Source organism: Schistocerca serialis, chromosome 3 (genome assembly GCF_023864345.2).
Source record: "Schistocerca serialis cubense isolate TAMUIC-IGC-003099 chromosome 3, iqSchSeri2.2, whole genome shotgun sequence".
Classification (NCBI taxonomy): domain Eukaryota; kingdom Metazoa; phylum Arthropoda; class Insecta; order Orthoptera; family Acrididae; genus Schistocerca; species Schistocerca serialis.
The window spans coordinates 718,172,002-718,189,084 of record NC_064640.1 but is presented as its reverse complement, the minus strand read 5'-3'; the positions used below and the strand labels follow the sequence as shown (position 1 = coordinate 718,189,084).

At 41.4% G+C, this 17,083-nt stretch overlaps 1 protein-coding gene across 1 annotated transcript in view; it reads left to right on the top strand.

Moving 5' to 3' along the window:
* Window positions 1-17,083, top strand: part of LOC126471124 (CLIP-associating protein 2-like) — a 156,001-nt gene that overhangs the window by 98,334 nt on the left and 40,584 nt on the right. Inside the window, exons 18-24 of the mRNA XM_050099205.1 lie at window positions 1,135-1,218; window positions 1,306-1,357; window positions 1,459-1,575; window positions 4,326-4,456; window positions 5,623-5,786; window positions 6,299-6,611; window positions 8,715-8,872. Coding sequence (XP_049955162.1) covers window positions 1,135-1,218; window positions 1,306-1,357; window positions 1,459-1,575; window positions 4,326-4,456; window positions 5,623-5,786; window positions 6,299-6,611; window positions 8,715-8,872 — 1,019 coding nt within the window. The remainder of the gene's footprint in view (window positions 1-1,134; window positions 1,219-1,305; window positions 1,358-1,458; window positions 1,576-4,325; window positions 4,457-5,622; window positions 5,787-6,298; window positions 6,612-8,714; window positions 8,873-17,083) is intronic.

The window sequence follows — 17,083 nt, the reverse complement described above, 5'->3', positions numbered from 1 at the left end:
TTATCGATGGCAATCTAAATAGTGCAATGTATGCTGATTTCCTACGTAATGTTCTACCGATGTTTCTACAAGATGTTTCACTGCATGACAGATTGGCGATGTACTTCCAACATGATGTATGTCCAGCACATAGCCCATGTGCAGTTGAAGTGGTACTGAATAGATAGCCCATGTGCAGTTGAAGTGGTACTGAATAGCATATTTCATGACAGGTGGATTGGTCGTCGAAGCACCATACCATGGCCCGCACAATTACCAGATCTGACGTCCCCAGATTTCTTTCTGTGGCGAAAGTTGAAGGATATTTGCTATCGTGATCCACCGACAGTGCCTGACAACATGCATCAGCGCATTGTCAATGCATGTGCGAACAGTACGGAAGGCGTACTACTCGCTGTTGAGAGGAATGTCGTTACACGTATTGCCAAATGCATTGAGGTTGACAGACATCATTTTGAGCATTTATTGCATTAATGTGGTATGTACAGGTAATCACGCTGTAACAGCATGCGTTCTCAGAAATGATAAGTTCACAAAGGTATATGTATCACATTGGAACAACTGAAATAAAATGTTCAAACGTACATATGTTCTGTATTTTAATTTTAAAAACCTACCTGTTACCAACTGTTTGTCTAAAATTGTGAGCCATATGTTTGTGACTATTACAGCACCATCTATCACAAAGCGAAAAAGTGGTCCAACTAAAACATTCATATTTCCTTACGTACTACACGAATATGTGATAAAAAATGGGGTTTCCTATTTAAAAAAATGCAGTTTGATATCCATTTGACCAATGGCAGCGCCATCTAGCGGGCCAACCATAGCGCCATCTGGTTTCCCCATTCAGTTTTGTTCTTTGTAGTTTTTTCATTTGACGCTTATTTCATGATATATTTGGCCCGGTCATGATCAGTGGACCACCCTGTATATCTCTAACTTCAGGAAACTCAGTTAAATTTTTGGCCATTTACATGATTTCTTTTAAAGAACCTTTAATGTTTTCAATTTTTTGTTGTTTTTTTTCTTATTTTTTGATTATATAACCCATATAACTTCAAAAAGTGAGTTTTTTGAGCAGCTATAAAAGTTTTCAAGTGAAGTTGTTCAGTAGATTATTTGTTATAACAGTTTTTGTCATTGGAGTGCGATCCCCCCACCCACTACTTCCATGCCCCAATGTGTCAAGCATGTTGCTCCATAAAAGCGTATCAAGTAAGGGTTACAATAATTAGATTGATTTTTTTACTTGTTTTCTGTTCTTTTTATGATGACAGCAGGGTTTAATTGTGCTCTCTACAGAAATCTAATTTGTTTTTGTTTTTGGAGTATTTGGGTCGAAGCGAGCTTCGAGGTGTGATGGAGATCCAGTTTTTACCACCATAAACAGTTTGTTAACATTGTAGTTTTATCATCATTTTGACACTACTTTTTTTTATTATTTTTTGTTTATAGTATCACCTTTTGGTACTCAGTGTCACGAGACACTTAACAGGGTTGTATCTTTCATCATAACACACTACCACTACACCACCAGCAGTGTCACTGCCATTAATCATTACTGCTTTGAAGGTATTTGTAATGATCAGATTTATAACATTGAACACAATTGAATTAATTTAAATTTGTTGATCATCACACTTTTGAATAGTACTTGTGGAACTGTTGTCCCAAACATTTGCTGTGCTGTCATGTGAGTAGTTGACATTCCCTTTGATGGGTGTTTATGCCTGTAATATCTCTCTTCTCCCACATCAGTCTCTTCTTCTCACTGTGTAACTGCTCTTCTGCGTAATAAAGACTTTTTATATTCTCCTGCCATATATTTGCTCATTCTTTGCACATAATCATGTCCCCACAAATGTACTTTATAAGTGGTTTCCCAAATATTATGTTTGAAATTTTTATATGTGGTGACTCTTTTCTTGTGAACAAGTGTTTCCTGTTGCCCTACAAGTTCTTTCTCATTTACCTTGATTTTGTTTATTTCTCATTTTGATTTCGTATTAAGCATGTAGTACTGTTGTTTAGTAATCATGTCCTTTGATTCCATATATTTCCTTATTTCATTGATGAGTGCCTATATTTCATCAGTAATTCGTGTCTTAGCCACCTCTGCCTTCAATGTTTCTAAGCTTGCCTTACCAGTGTTTGTAATTCAATTATCTGAATACTTGGCATTGCCTGCATACTCCATCTCTCTATCCATCTCCTCCTACACCCGTCTCTGCCTATCTACTCCTTCCTTCTATCTCTGTCCATCTGCTACCCCTCTCTTCTGTCCGTCTCCTCCCCACCTCTTCTGTCCGTCTCCTCCCCACCTCTTCTGTCCGTCTCCTCCCCACCTGTTCTGTCCATCTCCTCCCCACCTCTTCTGTCCGTCTCCTCCCCACCTCTTCTGTCCGTCTCCTCCCCACCTCTTCTGTCCGTCTCCTCCCCACCTCTTCTGTCCGTCTCCTCCCCACCTCTTCTGTCCGTCTCCTCCCCACCTCTTCTGTCCGTCTCCTCCCCACCTCTTCTGTCCGTCTCCTCCCCACCTCTTCTGTCCGTCTCCTCCCCACCTCTTCTGTCCGTCTCCTCCCCACCTCTTCTGTCCGTCTCCTCCCCACCTCTTCTGTTCGTCTCCTCCCCACCTCTTCTGTCCGTCTCCTCCCACCTCTGTCTGTGTGCTCTTCCCCCCCTCTGTCTGTGTGCTCTTCCCCCCCTCTGTCTGTGTGCTCCTCCCCCGCTCTGTCTGTGTGCTCCTCCCCCCCCCTCTGGCTGTGTGCTCCACCCCTCTGTCTGTGTGCTCCACCCCTCTGTCTGTGTGCTCCACCCCTCTGTCTGTGTGCTCCACCCCTCTTTCTGTGTGCTCCCCCCCTGTCTGTGTGCTCCTCTCCCCCTGTCTGTGTGCTCCTCTCCCCCTGTCTGTGCGCTCCTCCCCCCTCTGTCTGTGCGCTCCTCCCCCCTCTGTCTGTGCGCTCCCCCCCCTCTGTCTGTGTGCTCCCCCCCTCTGTCTGTGCGCTCCTCCCCCCCTCTGTCTGTGCGCTCCTCCCCTCCCCCCTCTGTCTGTGTGCTCCTCCCCTCCCCCCTCTGTCTGTGCGCTCCTCCCCTCCCCCCTCTGTCTGTGCGCTCCTCCCCTCCCCCTTCTGTCTGTGCGCTCCTCCCCTCCCCCCTCTGTCTGTGCGCTCCTCCCCACCCCCCTCTGTCTGTGCGCTCCTCCCCTCCCCCCTCTGTCTGTGCGCTCCTCCCCTCCCCCCTCTGTCTGTGCGCTCCTCCCCTCCCCCCTCTGTCTGTGCGCTCCTCCCCTCCCCCCTCTGTCTGTGCGCTCCTCTCCTCCCCCCTCTGTCTGTGCGCTCCTCCCCTCCCCCCTCTGTCTGTGCGCTCCTCCCCTCCCCCCTCTGTCTGTGCGCTCCTCCCCTCCCCCTTCTGTCTGTGCGCCCCTCCCCTCCCCCCTCTGACTGTGCGCCCCTCCCCTCCCCCCTCTGTCGGTCTGCTCCTCCCCTCCCCCCACTGTCGGTCTGCTCCTCCCCCCCCCACTGGCGGTCTGCTCCCTCCCCCCTCTGTCGGTCTGCTCCTCCCCCCCACTGTCGGTCTGCTCCCCCCCCCCTCCACTGTCGGTCTGCTCCTCCCCCCGTCTGTCTGCTTCTCTCCCATTTCATTCCATTTCCTCTTCTTCCTGTGTTTGTCTGTCTGGTTCCCCCCCCCCCTCCCTCCCCCGTATCTCCTACTCAATATCTGTCCACTACCTCCGCTATCCTTTCCCTGTTCATCTCCTCGTCTGCCCTCTTTCTGTTCATTTCTTCTTCCTCCCCCTCTCTCTCTTCATTTCCTCCTCCCTCTCTCTATACCTATATCTTCCTCCCTCTGTTTCTGTCCCTCTCCTCATCTTTCCTTTCTCTGTCCATCCCCCCCCCCCCCCTCCGCTTTCCATTTTTTACGTTCCCTTATCTCTGTCCATCTCCTCCACTCCTCATATCCCTCCATGGTATCACCCTCTTCTCAATAGGAGGCTGGTGGATTTTACTCCCGCAGTATCTCTTTTTAGATCGTAATTAATGTGTGTACCAAATTTGGTTGAAATTGTTCCAGGGGTTTAGGATGAGCCTTTTACCTGTAGCATTGCCCACATATGCACATATTAAATATGTTTAACATATATTTAATGTATTTTACATGTATTTATACACATATTGAGAATTTCACCCTGCAGATCAATTTTCATGCAGCTCAATAAATAGTGTCCAGGAATTTGTCTCCGTTAACTGTCATCATCATTAATATTTTTACATTATTACCATATGTATTGTTTTACAAGTAACATTCTGAGAACATGTCTGTAGAACCATCTTCCATGGCACACAGTTTTTTTAAATCCATTGATGATGCCACAACTTTAAGTGTCACAATTTTAAAATTTGACAGAAATAATAAAAAAGACCCATTTGAGTATACTTGTGCAGTCCTGTCACAGGCATCTCCTAACCCATCAGCAGCAGGGCCACTTTTGGAAGCAGCTGTATGATCTATGAACTTAGCTGGAACCACTGTGTCACATTCTATGTGGGCATGATCACCAACTAGCTGTCTGTCTAATTGAATGGCCACTGCGAAACTGTGGTCTAGAGACAGCTGGACCACCTAGTTGCTGAGCATGCTGTCCAACACTATGTGCTTGACCTCAGCAACTGCTTTGCAGTCTCTGACTTGTGGATTCTTCCCACCAACACCAGCTTTTGTGAATAGCACACGTGAGAACTCTCCGTGCAACATATCCTCCGTCGTGCCGTTGACCTTCACTAATCCCTTTCCCTGCACCTGTCTATCCTCTTCCCAGCTCCCACTCCAGCCCTGCACACACCTTACATCCTTGCAGAACGTCTGTATAGACCTTTCCCCTTCTCTGCTTTTCACTCCCCCCCCCTCCCCCCCTTTCCCTCCTCAAGCAAAATTTCCTGATGCGGCACCTAGTAGCCCACTATCCTGTCCCTACACGCTGCCACAGGCAGGACTAGCACCTTCCTCAATATGTAACGTGCTATCCCCCCCCCCCCCCCCACACACACACACACACACACACTCACTGCTCCGCACCTCTTTTGTACCCACAACTACCTACCACAACAAATATGCAATAAGGAAAACGTGGTTCCACCTTGGACAAACACAGTTTCTCTTGTCTTACTAGCCAAGCGTGTTTTGGAGTTTTCCTATCTTCAGTTGGTTTTATTTATTATCTTATTATTACATATTTGTATTCACAAGTCTCTTTGGTATTTGTAGTACAGCTATTGCCTTCCGTTATGTCATTTTTTGTAGATTTTGTGTTTTCGTGCTTCTGCAGGATGTCTAACTGAAGATGGAGAAACTTCACTGAAACGTGGTAGTAAAACAAGAAAAATTGTGTTTGCTGAAGGCAGAACCAAATTTCTCTCATTATATATTAGGAAGCAAGTGCAGACAAAGAAAGAGATTCAACCACAAAATGATCACCACACACACTCCTTTGTCATTTATTTACTAGCTTATTGACTTTTTCTTATCACTCTGTTGACAGTTTTCATTTTATCAATTATTTGTTTCTGTTCTGCGTATAATCTTTTGTACTGATATTCTCAAACTGTGCTTTGAATTTTGCAGGTCTTCAGTATGTTTCTGGATACTCTAAATGAACTAATTCTAGCACATAAAGATGATTTACATGATTGGATATACATTCTGCTTACACGTCTCATGAATAAACTTGGTGGAGATTTGCTGGGTTCAATCCAAAATAAAATACACAAGTCATTATCTATTGTAAGGTAAGTGTTATATATTTTAAATTTGCAAAATGTGTTATCTGTTCTGTGTTGAAGTAGGTATTCGGATTTGAGTTTTACATTACTACACAAATTAACAAATTCTGTTGATGTAAGACAATAGTAGCTTTCATAATTTTGCGCTTTCATATTCAGAGCCAGCTGGGGAATCTTAGCAGCAGAAAACAAGAAAGAGGTGCAACTATTCATTTGAATTATGAAAGGGAGCTTTATATTTATGGTCCCCCCGCCCCCCACCCGTAGCAGTACACATTTTTATTAAATGTTTTATCTGTGTTTTTAGTCATGCGTTCTCTCCCTCCCTCCCTCCATAATCCTCTACAACTATATTTAGTTTTAAAATTTTCCATTATAATATTTTTAAGATGCACATGCAACTTGCCAAAGTGGTGTGAAAGTTTTAAATCTCATTTGGCTGTGTGTGCTGCTGTTTTCTAAGTTTGCTTAATATTTCTAATAATATTGTTTTTATATTTTCTTGCTTTATCCTGCAGGGAATCATTTCCACTGGAACTCCAAATGAATGCAATTATAAGGTTCCTGGTTGATCAGACTCAAACACCCAATTCTAAAGTTAAAGTAGCTGTTCTTCAATACTTGGCCCAGCTTGCATCCTATATGGATGCCTCATCCTTTAACCCAGGTGCCCGAGAAGCAGCTGCAGCTTTAGCCAAAGTAATCAGTTGGACAAATGATCAGAAATCAGCTGAAATCAGAAAAGCCGCTCAGAACGCTCTAATTGCATTATTCAACCTGAATACACCTCAGGTGACAATGATTTTGTCATCACTGTCTCCAGATTACCAGGTAAGCATACATTATCAGGAAACACTTTCACTTATACATTGTTTAATTATGTGTAGCTTGAAACTTCATGTAGATTAGCTTGTGTGGTAATTAATAGTGATAATGTTAAGATTTAGGACACTTGATGTGGAACTGATTATTACTGCAATTCTGTTCAAATTCTGCCTCTGTATGTATAGCATTATGACAAACATTTATACTTGATGCACACTATTTCTGCTATGCTGTGAGCTTTGTTTGACTTTTTTTATCACTGAGATGACTATTTTTGTGAAAACCATCAGTGAACATTGTATTAACACATTGCCAGTATAATAATGTCATGTGACGAGGGCCTCCCGTCGGGTAGACTGTTCGCCTGGTGCAAGTCTTTCAAGTTGGCGCCACTTCGGCGACTTGCGTGTCGATGCAGATGAAATAATGATGATGATTAGGACAACAGAACACCCAGTCCCTGAGCGGAGAAAACCTCCGACCCAGCCGGGAATCAAACCCGGACCCTTTGGATTGACATTCTGTCGCGCTGACCGCTCAGCTACCGGGCGCGGACATTGCCAGTTATTGTACTTTCTGTAATTTTGTGTTGTATTAAACATCTTGATTCCTGTAGTGATTCAAGCAACAATGTAGAAATCTTTTTTACCATTACATTTATATTTGGCAAGCCACAAATCATGCATGGCAGGTTTTACTTATCACTAGTATCACTTCTGCCTGCCCCACCTTGTTCACAATCAAGTGTAATATGATGTGGGAGAAGAATGAGACCCCCACCACTTGTCTGTTACCTCCAGTAATTGTTTGTTCCTGACTCCAGTGGCAATGTTGAAGTCAAAGCTCAGTGTTCTGCTCTCCCGGCCTTTTTTGTCAGCTTTCCTGACCTTGGAGCCACTACTTCTCACTCCTGTAGCTCCTCAGTTGGTATCATGAAGCTGAGTGCTCCCCATTTCAGTCCTCATACTAAGGAAAAATCCCAGCAGTACCAGAAATTGAACCCAAGTTGTCCACATAGCAGCCAGAGCTATCGAGATAGACACCAGGGCAATATGATCAACACAGTTTATAGTAGTATGTTGTGAGAATTTTCTAGAAAAACACATTACACAAAATTATTTTGTTCTGTAGTTAAAGGGGTTCAGAAAGATGTAGAAAAGTTTTTTATAAATTGCTGAGGTGAACAAGAAAGTAACGGACAGGATAAATTTTTTTTTTTTGTGATTGGGGTGATTCAGTAGGGTAAGCTGTTGGTTGTAGTTTGTTGCTGTCGCACTCAGTCTTATTGTAGCATGGCAGCTATGAAATCTGTATATCTTTTATGGAGACAAGTTCTTTACTAAAGGCAGTAATCTCTAAGTTCATTACTCTTGATCAAACGCAGTCCTAAGAAATTAAACCAAAATTATGCCATCTATTTCGTAATGATATCACACATGTACACAATTTATACCTGAGAAGAACAGTGTTGTGTTTTATGCAAAACTTTAACATTTTTTGCTCGTCTCTCACTCTTTTGTTTCTTTTCATTTCCCCCTCCCTCTGCCAAATAATTGTATTTTTTCCCATTAAATAGTGAAATATTGCTGAAATGTTCAATCTAGTTTGTAATCAACTGTCCTTAACTGCCGTTGATTTCTATGTTGTACACTCCTGCCTGAAAATATAATACATATAAATTAAACAGTGGCCAGTATGTGCTTCAACAGTTGGTCAGTTTTATATCCTCATGTTTCTGGCCTCACACCTTAATGAGGTCTTTGAACTTTGTTCGGATTAGAATACAGTGTGCAATTAAATGGTTTGCTAGTGTATCAATTGTCATGCGAGTGAGCTATGAACTAGTAGACAGTTCATTCAAGTCCATCACATGAAATGTGTAATAGGAGTAAAACTCAGTCACTAACAGTATCATCACTGTTGTTATCAGTAGTAGTAGAACTTTTAGTTGTAGTGGTGGTGGTGGTTCTGGTTGTAGTTGGAGGAGGATAAATAGAGTTGTAGAACTAGAGAGATGAAATTTGAATCATGTGAAAAATGTTAATGTAAGTACACTTCGACAATAGCAAAATCAAATGCAGGTTTATATGAAGTCATTTAATTGTACAGGAAACAGCAGCAAGCCTTGTAAATAGCCATGTAAGGCGCAGTAGCACAGGAAGTTCGCCCCCATCACCATCACCACATGTTCAGTCTCCAGCAACTCCACAGTCTAGGCCTTCTCTGGAGATGGATGAGGGAAGTCTCAATCCAGAAGAAGTGTACAGGTAACTAGAACCTCTTTTGTTGATATTTCTTTGTTCTTAGTCTATGGAGCCTTAATTATTATTTATTTATTCAAATCAGAAACAAAACCATACATGGTTATTACCATTAAAAACAAATGAAAGAATAACTGCTCTTTAATTTCACTCAGACTCACAAATAGATCTTCTTCCATGCAAGGTGCAGACCACAGTAGGTAATCCAGTAGATGCTCCAAGTTCTGTGGTAATTGCAAAAGGTAGTAAAGGAAAAAGATGGTGCATGACTAGCCCACCATTCGTAGCTATAAATGCCTAATTTGGACTGAAAACGTTGCCGGCCGGAGTGGCCTTGCAGTTCTAGGCGCTACAGTCTGGAACCGAGCAACCGCTATGGTCGCAGGTTCGAATCCTGCCTCGGGGCATGGATGTGTGTGCTGTCCTTGGGTTAGTTAGGTTTAATTAGTTCGAAGTTCTAGGCGACTGATGACCTCAGAAGTTAAGTTGCATAGTGCTCACAGCCATTTGATTGAAAACATTGTGTATTGATTGACCAGTACCATGTAAAGCAGCTTGTGTGCTTTGCATTAGAAATGAACAAGATTTTGAGAAGTACTATGAGAGAACTACAGAAAAGTACACAACCCAGTATGGTGGTAAATGACTGAAAAACCACCAAACTTTTGGCAAGAACTTTCAACAATACTTGCTTTTGATTTATTCCTTTATTTTCTCATTCATTTCAGTACTCCCTCTTCGTCTTTACTCCTCTTCATTGAATTTCATTTTTAATGTGTGAATAATAACCACTGGTTTTGTTTCTTCTGTGATATTCATAGTGCTTAACAGAAATAAGCAAATTTTTCAATTTTACCTGTAGTCTTCAGAATATATTTTTATGATACTAGTAATAACAAGTCTCTGTGGTGAGTGTCCATTGAGATGAAGCATTGTGTAAATTAAAACTGTTTTCTGGGCTAGAAATAAATTTCCACATTTCACATAATGCAGCACTACTACACAAGATGTTGCGTTTGTAACGTGCGCGTGGGGCACACAATACTCCTTAAAGCCTGTACTATGGTAAGTTGACGGGCTTCACCTTATGAGAAAGGATTTTTGTATAGAAATTGACCGCGTGTACCTGAATGGAGGCAAATCAGACTTACACCCACTCTGTAATAACAATGATACGTCATGCAAGTCCGAAATGCAACTACACGTCAGGATGGACAAGAAACAACACAGAATATGCTACCAATTTGCTAATAATACGGTCGCCAGCCTAATTAGGCATTAACTGAGTTTCTTCCCTGTACAAGTTGATGTACGTTCATACAAAACAACACATAATAACACTGCATAATATGGTAAATTTTAGAACCAGAAAATCTACCGAACTGATAATTTCACTTTCTGTACTAATATGGATAAACCATAAATACACAACATTACACTATAATGTTTACTACAAAACTTCATACTGTCTATTGATCTGATTAAAATCGGGCATAGGTTACCCTAGAAATAGCACTTTGGAAACACAAACACAATGTCAATTTTGATAAAGGTAAAACACTGATAAATTTTGGTTTTTTGATATTGACTTTAACTTTACTGATCAAATCAGTTTAGAACACTTCAGAACTCAAATGAATAAAAAAGGGGGGGACCCTGAAACTGTTATGATCTCTGTATACAAAAAATTTAATTACTGAAATCATTGCGTGCTCAAAATTTCCACTATATGAGTTACTACTCTTTTTATCTTATTTCCTGCTCATTTAAATACCATTATATCTGTCTCGACATAATTAAACTTCATTACTAAACCAATTTCAAAATTATCTTCCAACTTTGTCAGACCTTCGTTATCTATCTAATGGTTCATTAACAAGACAGTTCCTTAAACATCACTCTAACATAGCTAGGTCTGCAGGTAATTATTATTAACATAAACTTTAATTCTTCATTTTGGGACGCTCGGATTGCACAACATTTGGAAAGGACCCTGGCTAGGTTAGTTGTGAGGATAATTAAATGATAGGACAGTTCTGGTAAAATGTAAGTTGTTATTGAACAGTATGGAACAAAAGTAACACTGGTCCACACGAATACAGTACTAAAAGTTTCAACCTGTTCGTATCGATGCGGCGGTTGGCGGGCAGCAAGATGGCGAGGCACAGAGCACACATACAACCACAGCAATGGCTCGTGATGTATCGGCACTTTACTTCTTCATAGCGTCGCAATGCTTTTCCATTTAGTGCCTATGGAATTTTGCCATGCTGTATAGGCGTCGGAATGGCATATCCGAGGCTCAATGAAACTATGTCTTCCAGGAGAGCCTCCTCGATCCGGACCGGGTTGCTCAGACCAATGCCAAACTCCAACTACTACTGCTGAGCCCGTTATGCCGTGCAGCGCCCGTGTGCATTTTCCTGCGCTCGCCTGCCATCCACCTTTTACCGCTCCCTTACAAGCCGGGTATTCACCCGAGGTTTTGCATTCTACATATCCTAATACATTGCCTACGTATGGACCAGACGCACAATTACAACTTTAACATCTTACAACAGTTACAACATTTGTTACACTTCAATTCTATTATAATATTGCTTGAAATTTGACATAAACATTAATATTCACATCGAAAATTGTTTACAGTTTCTTTATCATAATGGCATGAAAAAGAAAAGAAATGAAATCAGAACATCGATTACACTAATTTATCGAAAAATCAGAAAAAAATTATTATATGTACAATAGTACAGCGTTGTTGTTGTTACACGTTGATATGTAAGAACTTTGGAAAGTTTGTTAAACATGTCATCCCACACTACGACCATTGTGAAACAAGAGTGGCACATTGTCAGAACAGAATTCAGGTCCCAGTTTTCCTTCAGACTCAGTTGTGCTACATTACGAATAACAGATGTAACATAGTGTGTGAGGGAAATAGCACGGTAACTGGAGACGTCCTCCAAAGTTGAAGTACATGCAACAGTAAGATTGTTGCAGGCAAAACATGTACTTCCCGTAGTTCCCAAAGTGATAATTCACCACTCACCACCCAATGTACAAAATACTCTGGCCCATTCTTATGACACAGCTACTCTTAACCCTGGCCACATGTGTCATACTCTTGTGGAAAACAAAATTTCTAAATATGCACAGTGCACCGCAGCACATCATATTCAAGACCTATCACCTGTGAAAGCAGTCATGTTATTTACTGCTCCATTGTAACTTTTATGTGGACATGATTACCTACCAGTTATCTACCCGAATGAATGGCCACTGTGAAAATGTATCCAAGAGCAGAGTTAACCACCCAGTTGTGGAACACACTACTGAGCACAACATACTCGATGTCAGTGGCTGCTGAACAATCCATGTCCCCATGTCCCTCCTCCCCCAATGTCAGCTTCTCTGTACTGCATAGATGAACATTGCCCTTATACATCCTTCTATCCTTCAGTCCTCTTGGCTTATCCTGTCGTGTTGCTGCACCTTCCTCCCAGCTGTCAGCCACCCTCACCACCAATACTTCCTCCCCTTCCCCACCAACCCTTCCCCCTCTCCACCTTCTTTTTCCCTTTCCTTACTAGACCTGATACAACCCTTGCCCAAGTCTAGCTGCAGTGCTGGTACATGTAGTTGGGCAGTACAATATACACCTGCAGGTGTATGTATATGTGTATTCTGCACTAGTTAGCTCTGTAGACAGACATCGTCCAAGCTCAGCAACATTGTTAGTCTTGTTTTTGTGCCTTCAATCACTCGACACCAGAACTATACGGTGAGATGTTACCTTTACCCATTTAATTATTTATAGTGCACCACGGAATTTCCGTTACATGTAACACAAGTTAGATTAGAGAAGCTTGCATTAGATTTTCCTCTAAGTCACATATTGTGTGAGGTGGTGCAGTTGTGTTTAAAACATTTGAGTGGAATGTAGTTCAAACTCATTTTTGGTTATTCTGATTTGGATTTCTCATAAATCTCTTGCGGCAGAGGATTTTAACCTAATTAGTCCTGCTCTTTCCCACCCACACCTGGAGGGGTTTGAAATTTTGTAACCCTATTTAAAATGCAGTGCAGTATCACATGTCAGTGTAAAATACATTTAAGACTACATATTCAAAACGATTCACAAAATCAAATTTTTCATTTCCTATTTTTCTAGGAATCTGCATCTGAATGTCTTCAGAGCTGAAGATCACAGTTTATGAACATTTCAAAATAAATTTATTGCCTTTTGGCTTTCTCTGTTACTTGTCATTGGAGTTACATACAAATATTTTTAGAGTTCAGAGGTCAAGTATAAACAGTGTTACAAGCTTTTCACTTTGACATTGGTTCTTACAGGTAACCAGAATGAATTGGTGTTAACAATTTGAAATTATTGTGAAGCTAAATTCAAACTTACAGATGATCATGTCTGTTTTCAGAACAGAGCTTAACAGAGCATTATGTGATGCTTGAAATGGCTACGTGTTCCGAGTATTTTATTTTTATTCAAACACCCCCCCCCCCCCCCCCCCCCTTACAGTCATCCCAATGTTGGTGAATATAATAGTTAGTCATTATGAAAGTTCTGTTTAAAGTATTACAGTATCTTTTAAATACATTTTGTGACAACCCAAAGAAGAATTGTAATTCTGCATTGCATGAATGTCCCTGAATCATAGAACTGATACAATCCGTCCAAAAGATATTGGAAAGCAGAACTGTCATTCAGCATTTCTGTTGATGAATTTGGCACATTTTGCAAATTTTTGTGAGCAGAGGAAAAACATTATTTTAAAAATGAAGCATTCAGCAGCTATGTTTCAGCCCAAAGTGAAAATCAAACTATAATGGTGTACTCTGAGGTGACAGAAGTCATGGTATAGCGATATGCACATATATATACATGGCAGTAGTGTCGGGTCCACAAGGTACGGAGGTATGGCAGTAGTATTGGGTCCACAGGGTAGAAAAGGGCTGTGTATTGACAGAGGTGTCTTTTGCATCCGTATGATTTATGTGGAAATGTTTCTGAATGTGACTGTGGCCTCATGATGGGCATTGACAGACTTTGAACGCCAAATGGTAGTTGGAGTTAGACGCCTGGGGCATTCCATTTTGGAAATCATTAGCAAATTCACTATTATAAGATCCACAGTGCCAAGAGGGTGCTGAGCAGCAGTGTTTGCGTAAAGTTGTCAGTGCTGACAGACAAGCAACACTGCAAGAAATAACCACAGAAATCAATGTGGGACGTACGATGAACATATCCATTAAGGCAACACAACAAAATTTGGCGTTAATGGGCTAGGGCGGCAGACAACTGATTAGAGTGCCTTTGCTAGCAGCACGTCATCACAATCATCGTGTCTCCTGGGCTCGTGACCATTTCAGTTGGGCCCTAGATTGTTGGAAAACAGTGGCCTGATTAGATGAGTCTCAATTTCAGCTGATGAGAGCCGATTGTAGGGTTTGAGTGTGGCAGAGACCCAGCAAAGCTATGGACCTGGATTGTCAACAAGGCTCTACAAGGTTGCTTTGTAATGAGGTGGGCTATGCATACATGGAATGGACTGGGTCCTCCAGTCCAACTGAACCAATAATTGACAGGAAATGGTTGTGTTAGGAGACTATTTGCAGTCGCCCATGGGCTTGATGCTCCGAAACAACAATGAAATTTTCATGGTTGACAATGCGCCATGACACCAGGCCACAGTTGTTTACGCTTGGTTTGAAGAACAGTCTGGAAAATTTGAGCGAATGATTCGGCCAACCAGATAGCCTGACATGAATCCCATTGAACATTTATGGAACATAATCAGGAAATCAGTTCATGCACAGAATCCTGCAGTGGCGACACTTTCACAATTATAAATGGCTATAGAGGCAGCATGGCTCAGTATTTCTGCAGGGGATTTCCAACATCCTGCAGGTCGAGTTGCTGCACTACACCAGGCAAAAAAAGAAAGGCCCAATACGATATTAGGAAGTATCCCATTACTTTTGTCACCTCAGTTTAATATCAAGTTCCAGAGTTTTCAACTGGGTGAGCTTGTCAAAAAAGTGCTGGAAATAGCTGTATTTTTCCCAGATACATTTATATGTGTGATATTTACTAACTAAAGTGCATTGCACAAGCTGATTGTTGTGATCATATCAGTGAAAACAAGTTTATTACTCTCTTTTTGTCACTATTCAAAAGATCCAATTTTTTACCGTGTGTTATCATTAGTATGAATATTGACAACCATATATTAAAATTTATTTCTTCTGTTGTGTCTTCAGTCTTCTTACGAAGCAGACGTGTTTTACCTTCTGTGTGGGATGTTTGTTACAGTTATTTACTGACATGCATTGAGGTGGTTTTCCGCTCATCCAGAGAATCTTTAAGTGTAGCTTTTGAAATCCCTAGATGGTTATGCAATGTCTACAGAACATTTTCCACAGAAATTGGAAGGTAGTACTTACATACATGCAGGAAGATAAGAGCTAAAACTAGCCGTGTTTCACAAGTGTTGACCATTTTGTATAGATTAACTAAAAAGAGAACCAGTTTGGCACAGGTGTCACTGCTCCGGAGTGTACATGTCCATGTGGAAATTTGTGTGTTCTTCATTGACTCAAACCACTGATGTGGGTGATGGCAATAGTATCACCTAATTGACCCTGTAGGTTAGTTTCCACACATTTGCATCAGTTGGAAACGGCACACACTGGGGATGCAATGGTTTGAAAGTACTATGTGTTGTGTTCCTACCATGACTGAAAGCAGTTTTCATGGATAAGGGGGCCGGGCGCTGATAACCACGCAGTTGAGCGCCCCACAAACCTATCATCATCATGGATATGGGATGGACACTAATACTGGCAGTTACTAGAACCAGGAAGAACAGATAAGCAGTCAATATCATCCTTTTTAGACAGTGAGGTGACATCATTTAGTTCCAGTATGATGAACATAGAAGATTTATGGGCAAAGTTTAAACGGATTGTAAATTACACTGTGGAGAAATGTGTGCCGAGTAAATGGATTAAGCAAGCAAAAGACCCACCTTCATTTAGCAACGAAATTCAGAAAAGTCTGAGGAAGCAAAGGCTATTGCACTCTTGATTCAAAAGAGGCCGTGCAAATGATGACAGGCAAAAGTTAGTAGAAATTTGTGCAGCTATAAAAGGATTGATGTGCGTGCCATACGAAGTCTACCACCTCCATACCTTAGCAAAAGATCTTGACGAGAACGCCAAAAATTCTGGTCCTGCATAAAATCATGTAGCAGATCTAAGGCTTCTATCTAGGCACTCATCATAAGTCTGGTGTATTTATAGTGAATCTCTTGTTCGCACGAAGTCCCAAGTGGCTGGAATTTGTGCAAGTGACTCCTGTATATGAGAAGGGTAAAAAAACATACTGAAAAACTTACAGACCAATATCCTTAACATCAGTGTGCTGCAGAATTCTTGAACATATTCTTATTTCAAATATAATAAATTTCCTCCAGACTGAAGAGATTTTGTCCACAAATCAGCATGGTTTTAGGAAGCATCCCTCATGAGAGCTCAGCTTGCCCTTTTCTCATGTGATATCTTGCAAACTATGGATGAAGGGCAACAAGCAGATTCCATAGTCCCAGATTTCTGAAAAGCATTTGACGCAGTGCACCACTACAGACTATTAACGAAGGTATGAGCATACTGAATAGGTTTCCAAATATGTGGGTGGCATGAACACTTCTTAAATAACAGAAGCCAGTGTGTTGTCCTCGATGGCGAGTATTCATCAGAGGAAAGGTTATTGCCAGGAGTGCCCCAGGGAATTGTGCTGGACCGCTTTTATTTTCTATATAGACAAATGATCTGTGGACATGATCTGTGGACATGGTGAGTGGAAATTTAGGACTGTTTGCTAATGACACTGTGATGTATGGGAAGGATACAAGTTGGCTTAGACAAAATTTCTAGTTGGTGTGATAATAGCAGCTTGCTCTAAATGTAGAAAAATTTAAGTTAATGCAGATGAGTAGGAGAAACAAACCCTTAATGTTCTAATATAGCATAAGTAGTGTGCTACTTGACACAAGTCACATTGATTAAATGTCTAGGCGCAACGGTGCAAAGTGATGTAAAATGTAACGAGCGCATAAGGGCAGTAGTAGGAAAGGCGAGTGAGTGACTTGAATTTATTGGGAGAATTTTAGGAAAGTGTGGTTCACCTGTAAAACA